At 48.3% G+C, this 21347-nt stretch overlaps 4 protein-coding genes across 8 annotated transcripts in view; 2 read left to right on the top strand and 2 right to left on the bottom strand.

The window, feature by feature from the left end:
* LOC306648285 (zinc finger protein 320-like) overlaps window positions 1-21347 on the bottom strand; it is a 182013-nt gene that overhangs the window by 15085 nt on the left and 145581 nt on the right. The window lies entirely within an intron of this gene.
* The window catches only part of LOC306648229 (uncharacterized protein), a 57685-nt gene that overhangs the window by 27465 nt on the left and 8873 nt on the right, over window positions 1-21347 (top strand). The gene's annotated exons all lie outside the window — the stretch shown is intronic.
* LOC306648236 (uncharacterized protein) overlaps window positions 1426-21347 on the bottom strand; it is a 72994-nt gene continuing 53072 nt past the window's right edge. Inside the window, exons 1-4 of one of the 3 annotated variants that reach the window (XM_079118172.1) lie at window positions 7879-7988; window positions 4857-4983; window positions 4315-4446; window positions 1426-3235 (exon numbers count right to left, since the gene is read on the bottom strand). In XM_079118172.1, coding sequence (XP_078974298.1) covers window positions 1632-3235; window positions 4315-4446; window positions 4857-4983; window positions 7879-7893 — 1878 coding nt within the window. In that variant the 5' untranslated portion in view covers window positions 7894-7988 and the 3' untranslated portion in view covers window positions 1426-1631. Of the gene's footprint in view, window positions 3236-4314; window positions 4447-4856; window positions 4984-7878; window positions 7989-21347 lie in introns of those variants that run through there. The other 2 variants (XM_079118173.1, XR_013760337.1) reach the window with 2 other exon arrangements.
* LOC306648249 (uncharacterized protein) overlaps window positions 20013-21347 on the top strand; it is a 74635-nt gene continuing 73300 nt past the window's right edge. Inside the window, exon 1 of the mRNA XM_079118202.1 lies at window positions 20013-20044. The gene's annotated coding sequence lies outside the window, so the exon portion shown is untranslated. The remainder of the gene's footprint in view (window positions 20045-21347) is intronic.

The raw sequence follows: 21347 nt of genomic DNA, 5'->3' as shown, positions 1-21347 counted from the left end.
ACAGCAGTGACTCTCATTCATGAAGTAAGGCCTTTGCTCCCACAGATTCCTTTCTGAACACAACCATGATAGCTCTATAAGACACAGAACCCAAGATGAGCAAGGTATCTTGCCAAGAAATCTCTATGAAAGAGACACGTTACAGCCTGAAGATAACTGATACTGCTCAAACATCCCTGCACTTTGACATGTCATGGCATTTAACAGGTTCTGACTTGTAGTTATTCCACAGTATGCAAGACCAGCAGCTAATCTTCCGGAATCAGAGACTTGTTCTATGAATTCTGACATGGAGTATTATGTGAGAATTGGGAAATAATGTCACACTCCAGTACATTTCTCACAGTCTTCTAGGATGGAATCACTGGTGAATGCTCAGGACACTCCCTTGATGAATGAACTATCCAGGGTCACAGTGTCTGTCTGACTTCTCACCAGAATAAATCTTCTCAGGACAACAAAATCACAAATGTTTGACCAAAAAAATCAGCACATTTCTGACACGTTGAAGGTTGCACTCTGAGTCAATCATTCTGTTCCAGGGATTTAAGCCCTTGGATTTAATCTCCATCATGCACAGGACTCTTGTACAGGTTTCTCAAAGATGTCCCTTTAATGCCCACTGGATTCTGAGGCCTGGAAGCCTTTGTCCTATGTGCTCTGAGTTTTGCAGATGTTGCTCTGTAGCATGGACTTTGACTACTGCTTGTACTCATGACTCATGACTCCCTTCCTTGCATTCAAGCTATATCTCCAGAACCTCTTCTCCAATGGTGTGCAAGCTGTGAACTGTGCCAGAAGACCTTGGCACATGCAGACATTTCTGTGGAGGATCAACTCATGTCTGGAAACAGGAGCACCGAAGACAGGCTTAGCCAAAGTCATTATGCTTTTGTGCCTCACCCGATGTGTACAGAGGGTTGAGGGCACACTAATGATTTGTCACTATTTGTACATCTGCTGGAGACAAACCTGGCCAGTCTGTCTTAATGACAGACTTTTACCTTAGGGCCTATTTACATCCAATGCATGGATAAGGTGCCTCTCCATCACTGACTCACTGAAGGTTACTAAGCTTGAAATGAGGCCTAAGGCTCTGCATGTTCATTACACATGGGAGATACTTTCTCCATTAGGAACTCTCAGTGGTCTTGCATGGAGTGAATGCTGAGAATTTGCCTAATACACTTGTGCCTTCTTCTCTAAGATGGGATCTTAACAATGTGCATGGTAGGAAATGTCAGTGAACACCTTCCATGCCCTCTTGGTGTGGATCACACGATTGGACAGATACAACCTACAGGCTTTGCCAATCATCACATTTATAGGGTTTCTCTGTACCACAACTGCTTGGTATGGGAGAACTCAATCTGAAGATCTCAGCACATTTATGACATTGGGTTTTGTTTTGTTTTGTTGTGTTTCTTCCTGATTTGGGTTTGGGGATTGAACCCAGGGACACCAACATGCTAGGTGATCATTCTCCCATTGAGCTACATCCCCAGTTCTTTATTTTGAGGCAGTCTGCCCATGTTCTTCAGGCAAGATTTGCACTTGTCATCCTCCTGCCTCTTTCCAAAGTAGCTGGGATTAAAAGTGAGCCACCACCCTTGCACACAGTGATTATATGTCTAAGGCTTCTCTTCAGTATGAATCCTCCGGTGATGTGCTAGGGATGAATTCAGACTAAAGACTTTGCCACAGTCGTTACATTTGTAAGGTTTCTCCCCAGTATGGAGTCTGCGATGACATGCTAGGTAGGAATTTTGACTGAAGACCTTGCCACAGTCATTACATTTGTAAGGTTTCTCCCCAGTATGGATTCTGCGATGACATGCAAGATGTGAATTGCGACTGAAGACCTTGCCACAATCACTGCATTTGTAAGGCTTCTCCCCAGTATGCATTATCAGATGTTCTGCTAGGTATGAATTGCGACTGAAGACCTTGCCACACTCATTGCATTTGAAAGGTTTCTCTCCAGTGTGGATTCTCTGATGATTTGCTAGGGAAGACCTATGACTGAAAACACTGCCACATTCATTGCATTTGTAAGGTTTCTGTCCAGTGTGGATTCTCCGATGTTGTACAAGGTGTGAAATGTGACTAAAGACCTTGCTGCACTCATGGCATTTATACGGCTTTTCCCCCGTGTGTATTATCAGATGTTGAATGAGGTATGAGTTGCGACTGAAGACTTTGCCACACTCATTACATTTGAAAGGTTTCTCTCCTGTATGAATTGTTCGATGTTGTGCAAGGTGTGAAATTTGGTGAAAGACTTTTCCACATTCATTACATTTGAAAGGTTTCTCTCCAGTATGGATTCTACGATGACTTGCCAGGTGTGAAATCTGACTGAAACCCTTGCCACATGCATCACACTTGTAAGGTTTCTCCCCAGTGTGAATTCTCCGGTGGTTTGCTAGGTAGGACTTGTGACTGAAGACCTTGCCACACTCATCACATCTGAAAGGTTTCTCTCCAGTGTGGACTCTGCAATGTTGTGCAAGGTGTGAAATGTGATTGAATAACTTCCCACACTCGGTACACTTGTAGGGTTTCTCTCCAGTATGAATTCTACAATGACTAGTAAGGTTTGATTTTTGCTTGAAGACCTTGCCACATATTTCACATGTAAATCGTTTCTTGCCAGTATTGATTGTCTGATGTCTGATACAGTGTGAGTCTTGATTAAACAATTGCCCAAACTCATTACCTTTGTAAGCTGCTGAAGGAATGTCTGTTTTCCGTTCTTGCACAAATAAAAAGGAATCTATAAAATCATGTTCATATTTATGAGAAATATTTGCTTTAATACTAGAAGGAAGTCTTTGGTGGGCAGGAAGCAGGGAAATACTGTTGATAGTCTGTTCACTGTCATTCCATTTATGAAGGTTCCCATCATCTTGAAAGGGCTGTGATTCAGGCTGGTATGACTGAAATCTCAATCCAAGCCAACAGTCGATGAGCGTCTTCCCTGCATCCTTTCCTTCATGTTCATCTCTGCCACCAGGGGAACTTTCCTTTCCAGTCATGCGGAATCCGGTGTGACATCTTCTGACATTTTTCCAGTGACACTCTAAGTCCCATGTACCTTTCAGGGTTTCCATGAAGCACAATCCCTCAATGACATGGATCTCATGTGTCTGCAATGTCACTGGGTGGGATATTTCTCCCATACTGTTCTTCCATTTTGGTGGAAATTCCTTGATGACACATTCTGGAGCAATGTCTAGGAGACATAGGAACCAAAAGTTTATGACTAATTACACAAGGTAAATATGTGTCTTATACTGAAATATGTAATGTTATATCAAAAGTAATACTTGATTGAAAACAGTCATGGGGGTTATGGTTGATTTTTATTGTTAAGGAAAAAAAATGGAATAGGACTTTCAAAGAAAGTAAGTTGGATTACATGTAATTCAATGTTTTAAACAAGGAAGCTTAGTTTTTAATAAACTCTGATCACAACACTGATGCTATATCAACTACTTCAATGGGGACCCTTGATTGTGGACTTGCAGACCCCAAACTGTGAGGAATAAACTGCGATGATTTTAGGAATTTAATCGATTGGATTTCTAGAGGCAGGTGGAGGTGAATAGATCAGAAAAGCACGATTTCATTATACTCATGAGAGAAGGAAGATAAATCTTATTAACAAAGGCAACTGTGAGACTTTACTATAAAATATGCCAGGCTGTGGATATAGTAGGTAGAGTGCCTGCCTTGCAAGCACAAAGACCTGGGTTCAATCCCACACCACAATAATAAATAAATAAATAAATAATAAATAAAATACGCCACATTTTTGAACACGTCACAGCACTTATTTCAAAAAACCTAGAGGTAAAAGAAGAATGAAATAACCAAATTTGCTAGGGGATAGATATGGACAATCCTGTGCTAAGTGAAAGAATGCAGACAGAAACTAAGGGTCGAATGGTTGCTCTCATATGTACCAACTAGAGTAAAATAAGGAGAAAAGGTCACTGAGGTAGTGATGGGATATCATAAAGATACAGGAAGATCAGGGGTGGAGGAGAAGAGGGAGGGAGGAAGGAAAGGGAAGAAAAATGGAATGAATTCAACAAAACCATGTAAAGATCCCAAAGGGGAATTCATCTTTGTATACATAGAAGAAACTTTAGGACAGGAGGAGGGAGGAAGGAGAGGAAGGAAAAAGGGGAATGGAGCTTGACACCAAATTCCTTGCATATAAAGGCCAGGAAATGAACTTCACCTTTATTCTGACCCTCCCATTGCCAAAGCTCCCCAACACTTCTTGATGGGCACATGAGCTCTTACCTGCTTTCACACCTGCCACACATGCCCACCCACGTGGTGTGTTGCACATTTCCACTTGGCCATCCACAGGCCAGGGCTGCCTTCCTTGATCCAACAAGGACATGACACTCAGGTCTAAAGGACACATTCCTGCTTGTAAAGAAAAAGGAAGGTGATGAACTGTGGCTGTCCCAGAAATCAGACCCAACTATCTGTACATGAGAGGGAGACATTACAGAGCGATACAGAAAATATTTCTCTATAAAATGTAGCTATCTACCTGTCCTCCAAGAACCACTGAATCAAAGCACAGGGACAGAAGATGGGGAACTGGGTACTTTTAACCGTCGGCCATGGGCTTTATGCTGTACTTCAGCCCTGGAACCACCCCTGCAGGACCATGAAGGGGGCAGGACCTCTGGAGAAAGGGGACAGACCAGGTACAGAGGCCACACTGTGGAGCTCTCATTTCACAGGCAGTAGGGCTTCAGTCAGCAATGCAGAGCATCCCAAAGACAAAGGGCGACAGGGCAGACCCGGCCTCAGGGGGAAGTCCAGCTCACCCAGGGAGACCAGGTTCCTGTGGGTCTCCAGCATCACCTCCCTGTACAGCGTCCTCTGGGCAGGAACCAGGCACTTCCACTCCTCCTGGGAGAATTCAATGGCCACATCCCTGAATGTCAGCAGACCCTGAAATGAAAACAGGCTTCACAATGGGGCAGTGGGGACAGCTGTAGTCTTCATGTGAAATGTGAACCAGAGCAGCCAGGCATGGTGGCACCTGCTTGGAACCCAGCTGGAACCCAGGCTGAGGTGGGAACATTGTAAGTTGCAGGCCAGACTGAGACTCACAGCAAGATCCTGTCTGAGAATGAAGAGCTTAAGGAGGAGGGATGTAATGGTGGAGGGGCCCTAGGTTCAATCCCATTACTGTGAATAAGTAAATTAAGAATAAATGAGAAGTACGGTGAACCCTAAGCATCCATCTATTGAAGTGAGTGAGATCTGCACTGTGAGGTTACAGAACACGTTTGGTATTTGTCTGTTTGCTGATATGTAGCTCACCTGGAATCCCTGGAGTGCCAAGAAAGATTTCTATGCCAGTGAGAAGACTGGTGACTGGAGGCCCCTAGAGAACTTCAGGAAGGGGCTGCTCCCCAGAAAGCCTCAGGCAGGAGAGGCAGTTGTAACACTCAGTCCTGCCACCTAACCTCCAGGGAAGGGAGAGGGACTCAAGTCCCACCTGATCACCCACACCCTTGATGTAATCAATCCTGCCTACGTAATGAAGCCTCCCTAAAAACTCAACAGGATGGGGTTCAAGGGACGTTCAGATCAACGCATGGATAAAGGTTCCTGGAGGGAGACCCACCCAGAGACGTCCTGTGAGCTCCACGTCCTTTCCCTCACACCTCAGCTTACACATCTCTCCCATCCTTGGTTCACCTGCAGCTTCTGAACATGAGTTACAATAAAGACAAATGGATGTAAGTGCTTCACAGTTTCATGAAGCTCTCTGATCACCTTATAAATGTGAGAATGGGATGAAGGTCACCCCTATTTACAGCAGGTCTTTCAGAATCACAAGCCCTACTTTTGCCTAAGACTGACATCTGAAAAGGGGACATTTTTGTGGGACAGAGACCTCAGCGGGAGGGGTCACCACGTATTTCTACAGACAATGTCAGGAAGAGGTGAAATGACAAGTTGCCCTCTGGAGAACTGCTTGCTTGATGTGTGGGGGAAAACCTTCACTCATTTGGGATCACAGAGGCTTTCTGTGTGTGCCATGCACACAAAGAGAAACTGAGCTGACTTTTCCTATGCTCGCACATGTTCTGGTATTTTTGAGCATGTTATAGCTCTTGAGTTGTGATTTATTATCCTTTTCCTTAGACATGATACTCCCTAAATCTGTACAAATTTCTCCCTTTGTGGAGAACACAAGAAAAATAGTAGCTTGGCACTGTGGTGCACACCTGTTATCCCACACATGAGAGACTGAGGCTGGAGAATGACCAGTTCAATGCCAGCTTCAGCAACTTAGCAAATCCTCCCTGTTTACAAAAACAAACAAACAAACAAACAAACAAGGACTGAGTTCTGCTTATGTAGAGGAGACCTGGGTTCAATTTCCACTTAAAAATATGAAAGGAAAAGAAATGTGCAAATAGAAGAGCAACACGGGCTGTGTCTATGAGTGGAGACCCTGTGTTCCACATACCAGGTGATGTTCAGGGTCTAGGTAAGCATGGTCTTTGCCTGAGAAGACAAGTCCACCCTGGTTGGACAACAGGAGAATCTCAACAGCATGGTAAGGACAGCATGGACAGAGACTCAGGGGTGACACTCCCATGTGCCCACATTTTTCTAAATGCTTTACACACACTAACTTAGAAAAACAACAGCCCAGGAGAGGAAGAAAGGTCCAGGATCCTGATCACACAACCGAGTCAAAGATATCCTTCAAAACTCACCTCGGGTCAGAAAGTGCAAAGCAGCAGAGCAAAGCCCAACCCAGGTGTCCTGGAATCAGAGCTGAACCTGAGCAATCAGAGACTTAGGGACAGAGACTGTGCAGTGAAAACTGACAGCAGGTTTCCTAAGTGAGAGAAGCAGAACAAGTCCAGGGCTCCATCATGATCTTCAGGTGCACAGGCAGGAGCAGGCACAGAAGGCGCCCCCATTACTGCCAGCACATTCCCAGCCCAGTGCAGAACCAGAGGCCTGGGGCAAGGCTGAAGGTACAAGCCTCACCTTAAAAAAGAATAAAACCGATTTCTAGTAATGGGGACTGAACTCGGGTGCTTCACTACTAAGTGACACACTCAGTCTTGTTTTGTTTTTGCTACTGGGATTGACACCAGGATTCTTGACCACTAAGCCCCTACCCAGCTCTATCTATTTTTTCTTTTGAGACAGTTAAGGTCACAATCTTAAAATTCAGTTTCAGATGATTGAAAGGACTACAAATGTGTTACTGTGCACAATGGATTAAATACAGAAGCCAAACCCTGGAGAAAAATCCCCAAGTATCAGGGAATGAAATACTGCATGCTTAACTAACCAATGATAACATCAGGAAAAGAATTCAAAAAATACCAGAAACAAAAGCCAAATGAAAACAAATACACCAAAACTTATGCAATATAGTGAAGAAAAATCAAAAGGAGGACATTTGGGTAGTGAGACTTTACAACAAGGACAAAGAAACCCAGGTCAACTAACTGTGCACTTCAAGGGGAAAAGTGCCAAGTAAAGACAACAGAAGAAAAAGGAAGGGAAGAGTGAGCTCTAGAGCAGAGAGATGTGGTGTAGAGGACAGGAACACCCACACAGCATGCTCACTCTTTGAAAGGTCAACACAAATAACAGAGGATTCCCAGGACCTCCCCATGTGGCACCTTCTCATGGGTTCTCAGCTACTGGGTCACAGTGGGATGGAATCTAAGTGCACAGGAGAGGGGCTGAGGGCAGCCCAGGGGGTGCAGACACACCTGTCAGGTAGGAAGCTACAGTCACATGAGGCCAGCATCTCCCTCCCCGAGAACTGCAAATGGACTCAGGACCACCAGAAAACATTACCTCAGTGACAGCCATTCCTGACTCCTTTTCTTCCCTCCTCTTCCTCAGAGCTGCTTCCTCAGGCAATCTATAAGTCTTTAGAAGGCAATCCTGGATGGTAGAAACATAGTTTAAGGCTCACAATGAACACACCCCCTTCCTGTGCTACAGCCACACACACGAGGAAGCTGGGCACCACAGCATGTTGGAAGATGGTTCTCAGCTGCCCACAAAATCACAGAAACCCAGGCACAGTAAACTCCTGCAGGAAGCCCCACAGGAGACTTCTCTGACTCCTTTCTTTGTGACTCATTTCCTGCTGGGGTGAAGCCCACACAGGCTGCAGCAGTGGGGAGCTGGACAGCATTGGGCTCTCCTTCAGGACACAGCCTGGTCCTGACCAAACTGATCCACAGCAAAGTCCCCCTCACCTCTTCTTGGATCTCAGGCTAATCTCTGCCTTCAGGATGGAAGATACAGTCTGGTTTTCAATGCTGCACACAGAAGAGGACAAACCTTAAATGTCATTAATGTCAGGCACCAGTTTACTCCATCAATAGGAAGTCCAGTTAGTGCACAGACTTACTGCAAAATGCCTCAGCACTCCCATGAGAAGTCAGGGTTGAGCATCTTCCAGAGGGGCAAGCCCAGGTCACTGTCCACCTGCTGGCTCTGCCCCTCTCCTGGAGCCTTCTTCTCAACAGGAGCCAGACAGTGGACAGTGAAGGAGCAGAAGGAAACAGGCAGAGCAGGCTGCATGGACCAGAGGTGGGGCAGGGTGTGGCTGGAGCGTTACAGGAGCTGAGGAGGTCACAGGAGTCTCCATGGAACAGGTGATGTCATAACAAAGACCCTAGATGTTGGCCACCTGCAGCCCAGAGGCCACAGAGGGCTAGGCAGGGGCATAAGACTCAGTGAAGGCCCTGAGGCTGGAGCAGTCTTGTGGCAAGAAAAGAAAAGAGGTCTGTGTGGCTGAAGGTGAGTGAGCAGAGGACACAGCAGGAACAAGGGCAGAGGCCCTGGGGAAGCAGAGCAACCAGGACCCAGGTCTTCCCACGTCTTTCTCACAAGCCTCAACAGCAGTGTGACCTCTAGTTTCCTGGCCCATCTGAAAAAGCCTTATGATGTTTCTCTTTCTCCTCTAAAGTATAAAACTTACCAGTATCATAATATATTGTATTTTCATACACATGGAGCTGTCCAATCAAGCCTAACCAAGAACAGGATCACTCTACCTGAGATGCTGATGACTGTGGAGAGAGGCATCTGAGGAGCTCAGGAGCTCCCAGGTGGAGCATGAAGGTGGAAAGGCTCACTAGCAGCCCAGCATGGACTTGAGATAACTGGCCATGGTCCTCTGGGGTTCATGGGAAGGTCTCCAGGAGAACTGGAGACCTGAATGGTGTCAAAGCCGTGAATGAAATGATGAGGAGACAGTGGACAGAGACAGACTGAGCAGAGGTGCAAGGCTCAACTGGGGCACAGCACCAAGGTCAGAGAACAGGGTGTGGAGTCTGACAGCAGAGGATTGCCGAAGTGATCAGTGAGGAGACGCAATGAATGCCAGCAGAGTTTTAAGATAGGTAGGACGTCCTCAAAGCTAAGAAAAAGAAGAGGGAGTCATCAACTATGCAATGTGCTACTGACAGGAAAAGAGACATGAGGAAAAGACATTTAAAATGGATTTAGAAATGGTGAGTCACAAAAGACTGTGAAAATTAAACCATTAGTTTCGCCTGATGATTGGAAAATGTTATTACAGAATTTGATGACAGTGTATAAACCACTTTTCAGAAAGTAAATATACTCTAAGAGGAGAATACATATTCTGATAAATGTAATTAATAAAGTATTTTATGTTTTAGAGACAGAAGAATGGAAAACAAAAGAAGATTTTATTTCATTTGTTTGGAAATGTTCAATGCTAGTATTCTGGGGACAATGATCAAAGTAATTCTGTGTGTGAAAAATTGATGGTACACATGGTAAGGATGCCATGCCATTTTCAGACTGTGAGACAGGGATGGCAGGTGTATGACCAAAGGGTCAGCGCCAGCCAGGGGCAAGGACATACACACTTCAGGCAGCAGAGAGACACAAGCTTTAGAAGGGAGGACAAGTTGGACAAGATCTCTTCCTTTTACTGCCTGATACAGGAAAAATCCACCCTGTTTCGGCTGCTTTGACATTCAACACACAGTACCTCCTCTCTATTCACAAAATGCATATGTATGTGGTTTTTCCAATAATGACCAGTTCTCTGGCAGACTCCTCCCTGATAACTCATGTTCCCTAAACACCCTTCTTGCATTCAATTAATATTTGGCATCGCTCTTCCATCTACCTGTTCCTCTGTAACCTGTGTGTCACTTTCTTCATAACAAGCACACAAACAAACGTGCAATGTTTCCTTCAGGGCTGTGAACCCCTCTAGCCAAATAACAGGGCCTGAGCAGGGGGTCCCAATGGCTTAAGGTGACTTACCAAGTGGGGCAGTATTGTAGAAGAAAGTTCTGTGCCATCTGATGTGATATCCAGGTTGTAACTGCCAGATATGAATATAATTACAGAACACTAATTTGGCAGATGGCACAGAAACCCTTTGTTGATGGGGAGAATCCCCCACACATTTGGGAGACGGGGGTGAAGAACTGTGTGCCCAGTGGTCACAGCTGCATTCAGTGTGAGAAAAGGAAAAACACGTTGTGCTTTCTATCTCACACATTCCCTACGTGACACCACAAATCAGGCAAGGAAGGAGGGTGACCCTCAACACAATTCACTCACTGTCTTTGGGCTGCATCAGGGGGCTATCCTGTTACCCCAGTAACTTTAAAATAACAAGACTCATTGACAGTAGTTTGCAGTTTCTTTCCTCACCTCTATCGTTACTTTACCACCCCCAACTTGGGAGGGGGTGTTCCTGCTCACTCTGCCTCCCTCCCCCCCTCCTGCTTTCTCCCCTCCTTACTCTATTCCTTCTCTCCACCTGGCCATCCCCATTCCTGCTACTCCCTTCACCTCTGGTCAGTCTTTCTCCCCAGGCTCCTGCTTGTCCCCAACCTCCATGTATTTCTGCCTCTTTCTTCCCCACCCACTCTCCCCCTCCCCTGCCTGCTGCAGGCCCCTGTCCCCATGCTCTGGACACCCACATCCCTAGGCTCCTCCCTGAACTGCTCCCCGCTGGGCTCCCCTTGTCACCTGTTATGCCTCTTCCTGTCCCAGCACCACAGCTGCCCTCTGCCAGGCCTGCTGATAGTCTGCCCTCTGCTCCCAGGCTCTGCCTGAGGTCCCTCCCCTGTTCGGTCCCTTTCCCTATGTAGCTGCCCTTCACCTCTCTGGAGACTGAGAGTCTGGATTTCTCCCTTTGCTTTTCTCTCTGCTGCTTTATGGCTTCTTCTTTCACTCTCATGGCCTCTCTGCAACTCCCTCGCCATCCTTGCCCTTGCCATCTGCTTAAGGGTCTCTCTCTGTTTTCTCCTTTCTCTCACTTGCAGTCCATCTCTTTCTTCTGAGCCCACTGCCCACATATCACAGGAAGGGGGATGGATTGGAATGGGATTTCCAGGGGAGCACACTGTCCCCTGGGGTGCAATCTGGGGCATGAGAAGCATGGAAGTCACCACACTTGCCCAGGTCGCCTCCTGCATAGCCCAGAATGACTGTGGAGAAAAGACCTGCAGGGTGGACACCAGGCCAAGGAAGGAAGGGTCAGGTAAGGGCAGGGCCAGGTAGCAGGCCAAGGCAGGGTAAGGACAGGGCAGGTAGAAGGGCATGGGTTGTTGAGGGCAGGGTCAGGTAGGGAGACAGGGCTGGGTGAGGACAGGGTCCTGTGAGGGCAGACAGGACTGAGGAGGACAAGGCCAGGTGGGGAGGACAGAACTGAGGAGGACAGGACCAGGTGGGGAACAGGGCCAGGTGAAGGCAGGGCTTGGCCTGCAGAGCAGAGGACCGCGAGCTCCGGAACGCTGCCCAGGCCGGGGAGGGAGCGGCGCCGAGCGGAGCGTCCACGCGGCCGAGCCCCAAACCCGGCGGGTCCGTGCCAGGCGCCGGGGCCGCAGGCCGACCCGGCTAAACCGAGGAGACGCGGCCACTGAACAGAGAACTCACGCGCCGCGCTGCCACCCGGGCTCCGCGATCCGCTTCCAGGTCCAGAGAAGCAGAGCGTCCGCGAGATGCGGGGTAGGAGACCCCGAGGGTGGGCGGGGTCGCGGGGCGGGGCATGGGGCGGGGCCAGAGGACGCGAGGCGCGGGGACCGCCCCGCGGTGGGTGGGGCGCCACGCCCAGGGGCGGGGCCTGGGGAGATTCCACTCCTGGGACCTGGAGCCCCTGCTTGTGGAGCCACAGGCCGGTGAAAGGGACGCAAAGTAGGAGCTGAAATGCGAAACTGTCTCCGTGGATGCGCAGTTTTCGCTGTTTCCCTAAAGCCCAGCATAAATTTTCTTTCCATTCCCAGTGCACCTGAAGGTGATCACTCACCTGTGCTCAGCTCCAGAGACCCTCCCAGGACCACATCTGGCTTGCGGGGCGAGCAGGGCTAAGGCCAGTGGTCACTCACATCACCATGAGCTGCTTAACCACAACATAAAAGGCTGTGCTTTAAAACAGTAGATGTTCTAAAAGCAAAATTACTGGAGATCATTCCTATAGACAAGGCACATGCAGGGGGCCCCAAAGTCAAGATGAAACATTAAAACGGAGTCTCCAGCTGGGGCTGATTGTTCTGCTTTTGCATTCCTCAAATCTCTTGGATGACCTCTGGAGCAGGTTGACTTCCCTAGGTTGGAACTTAATAGTTCAGCAAGTTCTGGTGAGGGATTAAAGGTGGCTGTGAAGGTCACTTGTGTTGGGAGCTGACACCATTTTCTCTCAACTACTTGAAAACCGATGAGTGCACACTCTTTTTGCCAACAGATGGCGTTGGAAAATAGGATTAGAAACAATTTTGCCTCCCAACTCAGAAATCATCCCCACCAAGGTAGGAGAGATAAAAGAAAAGTTTGTAACTGAATAAAGCATTAAGCCGGAATGTTGTGGGTAACACAGGCAATCCACTAAGAGATTCCAAAGTCCAGCAATATGCCTGAAGAGTCAGGTTCCTACCCTGCCACAGTTACTGGAATGTTTTAAGAGATGGCTTTTAGGTTCTTGATAGACTTGTCCGGGTTATAAAGCAGACAGCACTCGTATTCAGTTTTCGAAAGAATTTATATTCATTTCAAACACAGGAGAAAATAGTTTAAATTTAAAGTTTTTTAAGGTGAAATTAAAAAAAAGGAGGGGTAGAGAATTCCTTTCTTCAATTTTAATAGGAAAAATTAATTTTTATTTATCTTGCTGTAGAAGTCCTAGGCCAGAGGCCTGACTCTGGGAATTCAACAAATCATGTCAGACCACTTACCCCAAAAACCAAAAAGAAAAAGAAATATTGAACGCATGAAACTTAGTCACCACAGCTACATTGGAAATAGAAGAGAAAGAATACCTGATTTCTTAGCCCTGTCTTCAAGAAGATGACAATGACTTTGAGGTTTTTTAGAAAAGGGAAATGAAGGGGTTGGAGTTATAACTCCAGTCAGGCTATGACTCCACCAGTACACGTGCAAGACCCTGAGCTCAATCCCCACTGGGCAAGCACGTGCCAACACACACACACACACACACACACACACACACACACACACACACACAAACAGAATGAAGAAAAGTGTAATGAGGGCAAGTGTTGGGGTTTGCATAGTGGAAGGCTTTTCCCTTCTGCCAAAGCAAGTGATTATCTTTAGCTGTGGTCTTGTCACAGGGGAAGAGATGTCCTTGATGAAGGGTCTGAGGTGTTCCCAGGGAGAAAGGGAAATTTGACTCAGGGGTGTTCTTGACATACATGACTGAAAAGAATTTCAGCACATGCCAAAGGCACACACAGAGGTTGAATTAGGAAGTAGATACATATTCAAGAAAGAATAACAGCCTTCTCCAGAGGAGCTTCCTCTGAGGTAGAGCAAGCCATATGCATACAAGGGAGAAGACTGGATATTTCTGGAGGAAGGGACTAACCCCTGGGTGGAGGTTCTAATACTTATAGAGGGAGAGTTGCTAGCTGCTGGACTAGAAGTGGAGCCAGGTCTGAGCTACCCAATTCCACTGTTTTCCCTGAGCTTGAGTATTTCCCTCATGTTACACGGGTTAAGGGCATGGGCCAAGGACATGTTGCTGGAGAGTTGCAATTTGTTTCATGGATGCTTTATGCATTTCAGGGGTTCTGAGGTAGCAAAACCAAATCAGATTGTAAAACGAAATTGCAAAAATGTTATCCTGATGGTAAACTCATAGCCAACAAGTGACAGAGGGAGGAGACAGAAGCAAACTTGGATCAGCAAGCTTTCCTTTATTCTGCAGTGAGGTCCATGGATCAGGCATGGGAGTGCCCATTTCCTGGGTATGGAGCTGGCCCCCAGGTTTCAGAAGGCGTTTGGGTTTATGTAGTTTCATTGGAGGCTGCGCACATGCAGGACAGTCAGGGACTAGCTGTACAGGTTAGAACTTTATCTGAGGAAGGTAGTTGTAAAAAGGTTGATACTCATTATTATCTGGGGAGATAGGAGTCCAGATCCTGAGGGATGAGTTCTCAAATCTCACCAATGATTTTCTTTTTCTGGGATCTATTGTTTCCCAGAGTTTCAGTATGTGCTGTGCCTTCATTTAGGACTAATTTGCGATGGGGGAAGATCGAAGTCCAGGGCCCAGCATTTCAGTATTTGCCTCCATCCTTCAAGATGCTCTGGGGTTGGGAAGTGGTAAATGTTTGCTTTTGGTGGAGATGCTGGGGATGAACATGGGAAGGGATAAAAGTTTGCTTTTTCCCCTCAGGGCCCATTGTTGTTGAGAAAGGGTGCACTGGGAGAGGTTTAATATTTAGCTAATTTCCTCTCCCTCCTCCTAAGCCACACCATTCCTCCATTTTTCTTGGGGAACTTTCTTACAGGAATATTATTTTCCATAACCCTTCACTGATGAACCAATGCCTGGGGAAAGGGTCAGTGCCCCTCCCCTTCTGCATCCTTTCTTCAGGAAACCCTATTAACCATAGGTCCCTACCTCTTGGATGGTAAATAACTGTCTCTAGAAGCCTGACTTCTCCCTGTTGAAATGGCAACACGCTTTGGGAGGCCACAATCAAGGCTAGAGATGGGAGGCCTGTGAAAAGTGAAATGAGCCGGTTTCTCTTATCACTTTTTGCTTCTGTAAACACACTTTCGGCTAGAAAACTCCATGCATGGCCTTCTGTCATGTAGACCAGAAATTTTTTGGCACCAAATTGTCTGTAAGTGTTGTGAGAAACTGTGGATCAGTGCTCAGAATATGGAGTTTGTTCTCCTCTGGGCCTGCAAAGAAAAGTTGCAGTTCTCCTCCCTGAGTGCTGCTTGCTGCTTCCTGTCCTGTATCTTCCACGACAGTTTGTGGGCTCTTCCTTTGAGACTCAGTATCTTTCCTTTTATTCGCAAATCCCGTCTCAATCTGATCCATCATTAGCTCAGGATTAGCCAGGTGGAGCCTTGTCCTGAACAAGGAAGTTGCTCTTGCCTGGTAGGTGGGATGGGGTCAACACAAGATATTTGCCTGATCAGACCTTGTTTCCAGAATCCAAGGTGACTTGAAGCAAAGGAGATAAGTACAAAATGGAGGCAGAGATGCCAAGTGTTATGGCTCGGATGTGAGGTGTCACCCAAAAGTTCACATGTGAGACAATGCAGGAAGTTTCAGAGGAAAAATGATAGGGTTGTAAGCGTCTTAACCCAATCATTGAATTAATCCAAAGGGGATTAACTGAAGTGTTAGGGTGTAGCTGGAGGAGGTGGAAATGGGGTATGGCTATGGGGTATATATTTTGTATCTGGAGAGTGGAGTTTCTCTCTCTCTTGCTCTGCTTCCTGATGATGCAAGCTTCTTCCCTCTGCCACACTCTTCCAACATGATGTTCTGCCTCTCAAGCGGCAATGAATGGTGATGGCCTCCTATGGACTAAGAACTCTGAAACTGTGATCCCTCAAATGAACTTGTCCTCCTTTAAAATTGTTCTGATCAGATCTTTTAGTCAAAGCAACAAAAAACTGACTAAAACACCAAGGCTTTACTCTTGCTTTTACTCACCCATTGGACATTTGCAGGCGAAACTGAAGAGTCTAAATCCTGTTATAATTTTTCAGCGCACCTGTCGATCCTGCAAGTGACTCTGGTAAAACGCAGATGCATGAACTGGGACTTAGTGTGGGGAGGGGGCAGTTGATGGCCAATGGTGTTTGAGGTCAGGAATTTCTGGGGTTTAGAACATATTAGAAAGTCATATATAGTTGGGTATGGTGGTGCAAGCCTGTAATCCCAGACACTCAGGAAGCTGAAGCAGGAGGATAGAAAATTCAAAACCAGTCTCAGTAACTTAGCCAGGCCCTAATTAAGGTAGTGAGACACTGTCTCAAAATAAAGAATACTAAAAAGAGCTGGGGGTGTAGTTCAGTAGTTAAGTGTCCCTTGGTTTCAATACCTCATTACAAAAAAGTTTATATAAAATTAAGAAGAGCAGAAATTTACTGTGTTGCTATGTACATGCTATACACATGAAATGCAAGTTTGCTTGTGAAAAAACGAAAAAGCCCACATGCTTTGCGTGTGCATTCTGTCATGTCAACTTCCATCAGAGCACACTATCCACTTCTATCAGCCATTCACCCCAGAGACAGGTACCAAACCCTGGGCTTAGTTCCAGGGACCACATGAAGTAAGTCACTGGGGCAGGAGGGAGTGGGGATTTATATCCTGAGAGCCTCTAGGTGAAATCATGCATTCTGCACGGGCATATTTGCATTTCACACTATGATTCGCATCGACTTCATAGATAATTTCAGGGTTTTAGAATTTAATTGCTAAAATTACTGGTAACAGCAAGAACTAAACTACATCCAGTCACCCAATGCCAATCCCTCCGCCCCTCCCCTAGCGAGATCTGACCTACATTCGGGTGTCGTCCCAACTTCGCAGGAAGTCTCAACTCCTTAGGTCGTGGAAAGCGGGACATCAGGATAATCGGACCACGGGCCTCGCCCAGACGCTTGCCCACTAGGACCCTGCGCCTTTGGGTCATGCCCAGGTCCTGGACCACCGCACTCCCATGCAGGACCGCCTCAACCCCACTCAGCTGCTAGCAAGTCTCTCCCCAGCACTGGCTCTCCATTCCTAGCCCAAACTCCAGCCCACTCTCCACCGGCCGGGGGTTTCCGGGTCCAGGAGGGTCTCCCAGCGTCCCGCCCCCTGCTCGTCAAGCCTCCCCGCCCCCGCCCACAGGCTGGGTTCCTCGCCCAGGCCCGCGCTCTCCAGGGTCCTGCTCTGCGGGTCCAGCCTTTCCGACCCCGCCCACCAGCGCCAGGCTCGCGGCTCAGGCCTGACCCCTCAGTGCGCCACGGTCATGTGAAGATGCCGGAGCGGATCTCGGAGAGGTCACCTCGCGGCGAGTGAGTTCCCTCGTTCTGGGTTTCTGCGCTTCACTGTGGCCGGCGGGTCCTTAGCAGGGACCTGGGTCCCAACAGACCTCGGCGTCCCTGCACCGCGCCCTCCTCCCGTAGTCAACTTCCTCTCTGCGAAGAGGGGATGGGCTGCAGCCCCGGTGCGAGTCCCAGTTGGTGTGCGGCTGGACCGCGTGGACGCCCCGCTCCGCGCCGCTCCCTCCCCGCCGACCGCCGCCTTCCCGAGCGCGCGCGGGTCCTCCGCGGAGGCGCGTACTGGCCGCCCGGGTCTGCAGTCCAGCCTGCGCCGTCCCTACCCTCCCCTGGCCCTGTCCTCCTCAGCCGACGGTGTCCAACCTGCAGGGCCCTGTCCTCACCCTTCCCTGTCTTTCCCGGCTGGCCCTGCCCTCACCAGGCCTTGTCCTGCTACCTGGCCTTCTTACCTGGCCCTGCCCACCTAGGCACTGTCCCCCCCAGCTATGGCCTGTCCTCATACCTCTTTTCCTGTCAGTAGCACATTGCACAGTTGATTACTCCCTCTTATTTTTCCTTAGCTTTGAGGACATCCTACCTATCTTAAAGCTGCCAGCATTCTGGGTGTCTCCTCCCTGATCACTTTGGCAATCCTCTGCTGGCAGGCTCCATACCCTGTTCTGCGACCTTGCTGCTGCTCCACAGTTGAGCCTTGAATCTCTGCTCAACCTGTCTGTGCCCACTGTCTCCTCATCATTTCACTCGCGGCTTTGACACCAGTCAGGTCTCCAGTTCTCCTGGAGACCTCCCCATGAACCCTAGAGTCCCGTGTGTTAGCACAAATGACGAAGGTGGGAGATGGGAAGCAAACCTGGAATCGGCAAGCTTTCCTTTAATCAGGATTCATTGATGGAGTCAATTGGTGGTATGTGCTCATGGCCCACAAATCATGGGTGGAGACAGGAAGCAAACCTCGGATCAGCAAGCTTTCCTTCATTCTACAGAGGCCCTGGGCTGCTGGTGTCCTCCTTACCTGGCCCTGCCTTCCTCAGTTCTATCATTTTTCACCTGTCTCTGTTTTGCCCCAGCCCTGTCTCCTTGCCTGACCCTGCCCTTACCCAGCCATGTCCTCCTCACCTGCCCTGTCCTCCTCACCTGTCCGTGAGGACCCAGCCTTGTCTTCCTCAGCTGTCTCTGTCTTTACCTAGCCTTGTCCTGCTACCTGGCCCTGCCCTCACATGACCCTGCCCTCCTTGACCAGGTGTGCTCCCTTGGAGGTAGACATTGCAGTCTGTTACACACAAATACCAGGCAGGATGCAAACCTCAGGAATCATCTCAACTGTTTATTCAGAAAGGAAGCTTCACACAGAAACAGGTGATGCAGGGATGGAATAGCCTCTGTGGACCCAGTTCCCTAGTGGGAAATGAGCCACTGCACAAAGAAAGGGACTGGGTTTATATAGGGGGGTGGTCCAGTGAGCATATCAGTTTTTCTTGGGCACTCAGGACTTTGGAGTCTGTTCTACTGATCAGCACGGGAGTTTTGACCTGCTCCGTTTCTGACCTGGGCCGGTTCACACCTCCTTAGGCAACCTGGTGGCTCCCCGCTCCCGGGAGGTCACCATATTGATGCCGAACTTAGTGCGGACACCCCATCGGCATAGCGCACTACAGCCCAGAACTCCTGGACTCAAGAGATCCTCCCACCTCAGCCTCCCGAGTAGCTGGGACTACAGGCACACGCCACTGCGCCCGGCAAGGGGTCTGTACTATTAATCAGTGAAAGTGTCTTTCTGAGGGCTTAGGAATTTAACCTTCTGGGTCAAGGATCTTAAGACAGCAACTGGAGAGGATCTGTTTTTGAAAGGGATTACTGCCTGTTAGAGATTGTTACTTTAGGGGTAATAAAATACTTTTTCCCTGTCTGCAGTTGGCATCCAGAAAATCTATGTATCAGGAGATAAAAGCTGTCAGTGCATGGTCTTCTTTTTAACTTCTTTTCCCAGTTCACATTGTCTTGGGGATTTTTCATTTTCTGTATCTAATACAGTCTTTTGGCATCAGATCTGCCATTTTAGGTCAGAAACCATTTTATCTATGGGGCTCCTAAGTTGTGATTCTGAGGCAATGCTGCGTAGCTTCCCATAAACCTGACTACTACTAAGAGGTCAACCCCACCCCAGCCCATGATGCAACCCCTAAGCATGCATAAAAATCCCTATTGCAGGCTGTAAAACTACTCTGTAAGAACTGACACGCTGCTGCTCTCCCTGGCCCATGTGCTACTGACAGTAAGTCTCTTGTGTGGGATTTTGGTGTGTGGCATGGTGCTTGAACTCTCTTCAGACTCTGAGTGTGTGCTTTCACAGTCCATCCCCTCCTTGTGATGTGTGGGCAGAGGGCTCAGGAGAAAGAGATGGACTGCAAATGAGAGAAAGGAGGAAACAGAGAGAGACCCTTAAGCAGATGGCAAGGGCGAGGATGGCGAGGGAGTTGCAGAGAGGCCATGAGAGTGAAAGAAGAAGCCATAAAGCAGCAGAGAGAAAAGCAAAGGGAGAAATCCAGACTCTCAATCTCCAGAGCGGTGAAGGGCAGCTACATAGGGAAAGGGACCAAACAGGGGAGGGACCTCAGGCAGAGCCTGGGAGCAGGGGGCAGACTATCAGCAGGCCTGGCAGAGGGCAGCGGTGGTGCTGGGACAGGAAGAGGCATAACAGGTGACAAGGGGAGCCCAGCGGGGAGCAGTTCAGGGAGGAGCCTAGGGATGTGGGTGTCCAGAGCATGGGGACAGGGGTCTGCAGCAGGCAGGGCAGGGGTAGAGCGTGGGTGGGGAAGAAAGAGGCAGAAATACATGGAGGTTGGGGACAAGCAGGAGCCTGGGGAGAAAGACTGACCAGAGGTGAAGGGAGTAGCAGGAATGGGGATGGCCAGGTGGAGAGAAGGAATAGAGTAAGGAGGGGAGAAAGCAGGAGTGGGGAAGCAGAGTGAGCAGGATGAGAGTGAAGGCAAGAATGGAGATGATCAGAGTGAGGGAGGAAGCAGTGGTGAAGACGGGGACGTTGTGGTCTGTGATTTCTGTCTTCACACACTAAGTTGTTCTGTGTGACCTGTACAGCTGAGGAAGGAAATGACAAGACTTCTGTTTAAGTTGGTGTGTTCTAAAGTTCTTGGGAGGAGGATACCTTCCTTTTGCAGTCTGTTGGGACAGAAGGCAATGACGGGAGCCATTCAGTTGTGGGTCACCCTCCTGTGTTTCCCAGAGGTGTAGCAGGGTGGGTGTGTAGACAGGGAAAGCCACAGTGCAGCACCGAGTCTTCAGTACGGCATGCTTACCTCGGGACACCTCAGTGTGTGGGATCTCTCCCCCTCAGCTAGCGGTTCTGTCGGGGCCACCTTAGGTCTCTGTAGCTGCATCCAGATCTGCAGTCCCCACCTGGACGTAGCATCGAATGCCACTGGTTGAGGGCTTCAGTCCCACAGCCCCAGTCACCACTTCCCATGCCAGGCACACGTCCCAGGTTGTGACCTGAGCTCATCAGTGGGCTACAGACTGAGCCTCCCATGACCCCACTCAGGTCTTGTAAATTGCTCCATGGGGCAACTTCCCCAGGGAAACACCTTAGTTACACACAGGTTGCAGCTGGAAGACTGCTAGGAGATGAACTGAAACCACGGAGGGCGTTTTGGAACCATGACTTATCCATCGACATGCAAGGATGAGTGAGTGATAGCTCCTCGTTTACAGCGTGTGAAGCGAGGCCTGTGTTGTGGACCTGAACCCCTGGTCTGTAGGGCAGCATTTCCCTGAATAAACAGGGTGGGCACTCAGATTGCGGGACACCAGAAATCTGCCCGCAGGGAAACCACATAATACTGAATAGAGAGGAGGTATTGTGTGTTAATTATAATAAGAACGGTAGAAAGAGTTAGGATTTTCTTTCTTAGAGAGTGAAGGGAAAGTAAAAATAAGTAACATATGAAATATATGGTTTTTGTTTTTCTTTTTTTTTTTTTTTTTTG

This window comes from Sciurus vulgaris, assembly GCF_902686455.1.
Source record: "Sciurus vulgaris genome assembly, chromosome: 17".
NCBI classification, from domain to species: Eukaryota; Metazoa; Chordata; class Mammalia; order Rodentia; family Sciuridae; genus Sciurus; species Sciurus vulgaris.
This window is presented reverse-complemented; position numbering and strand designations above follow the sequence as displayed.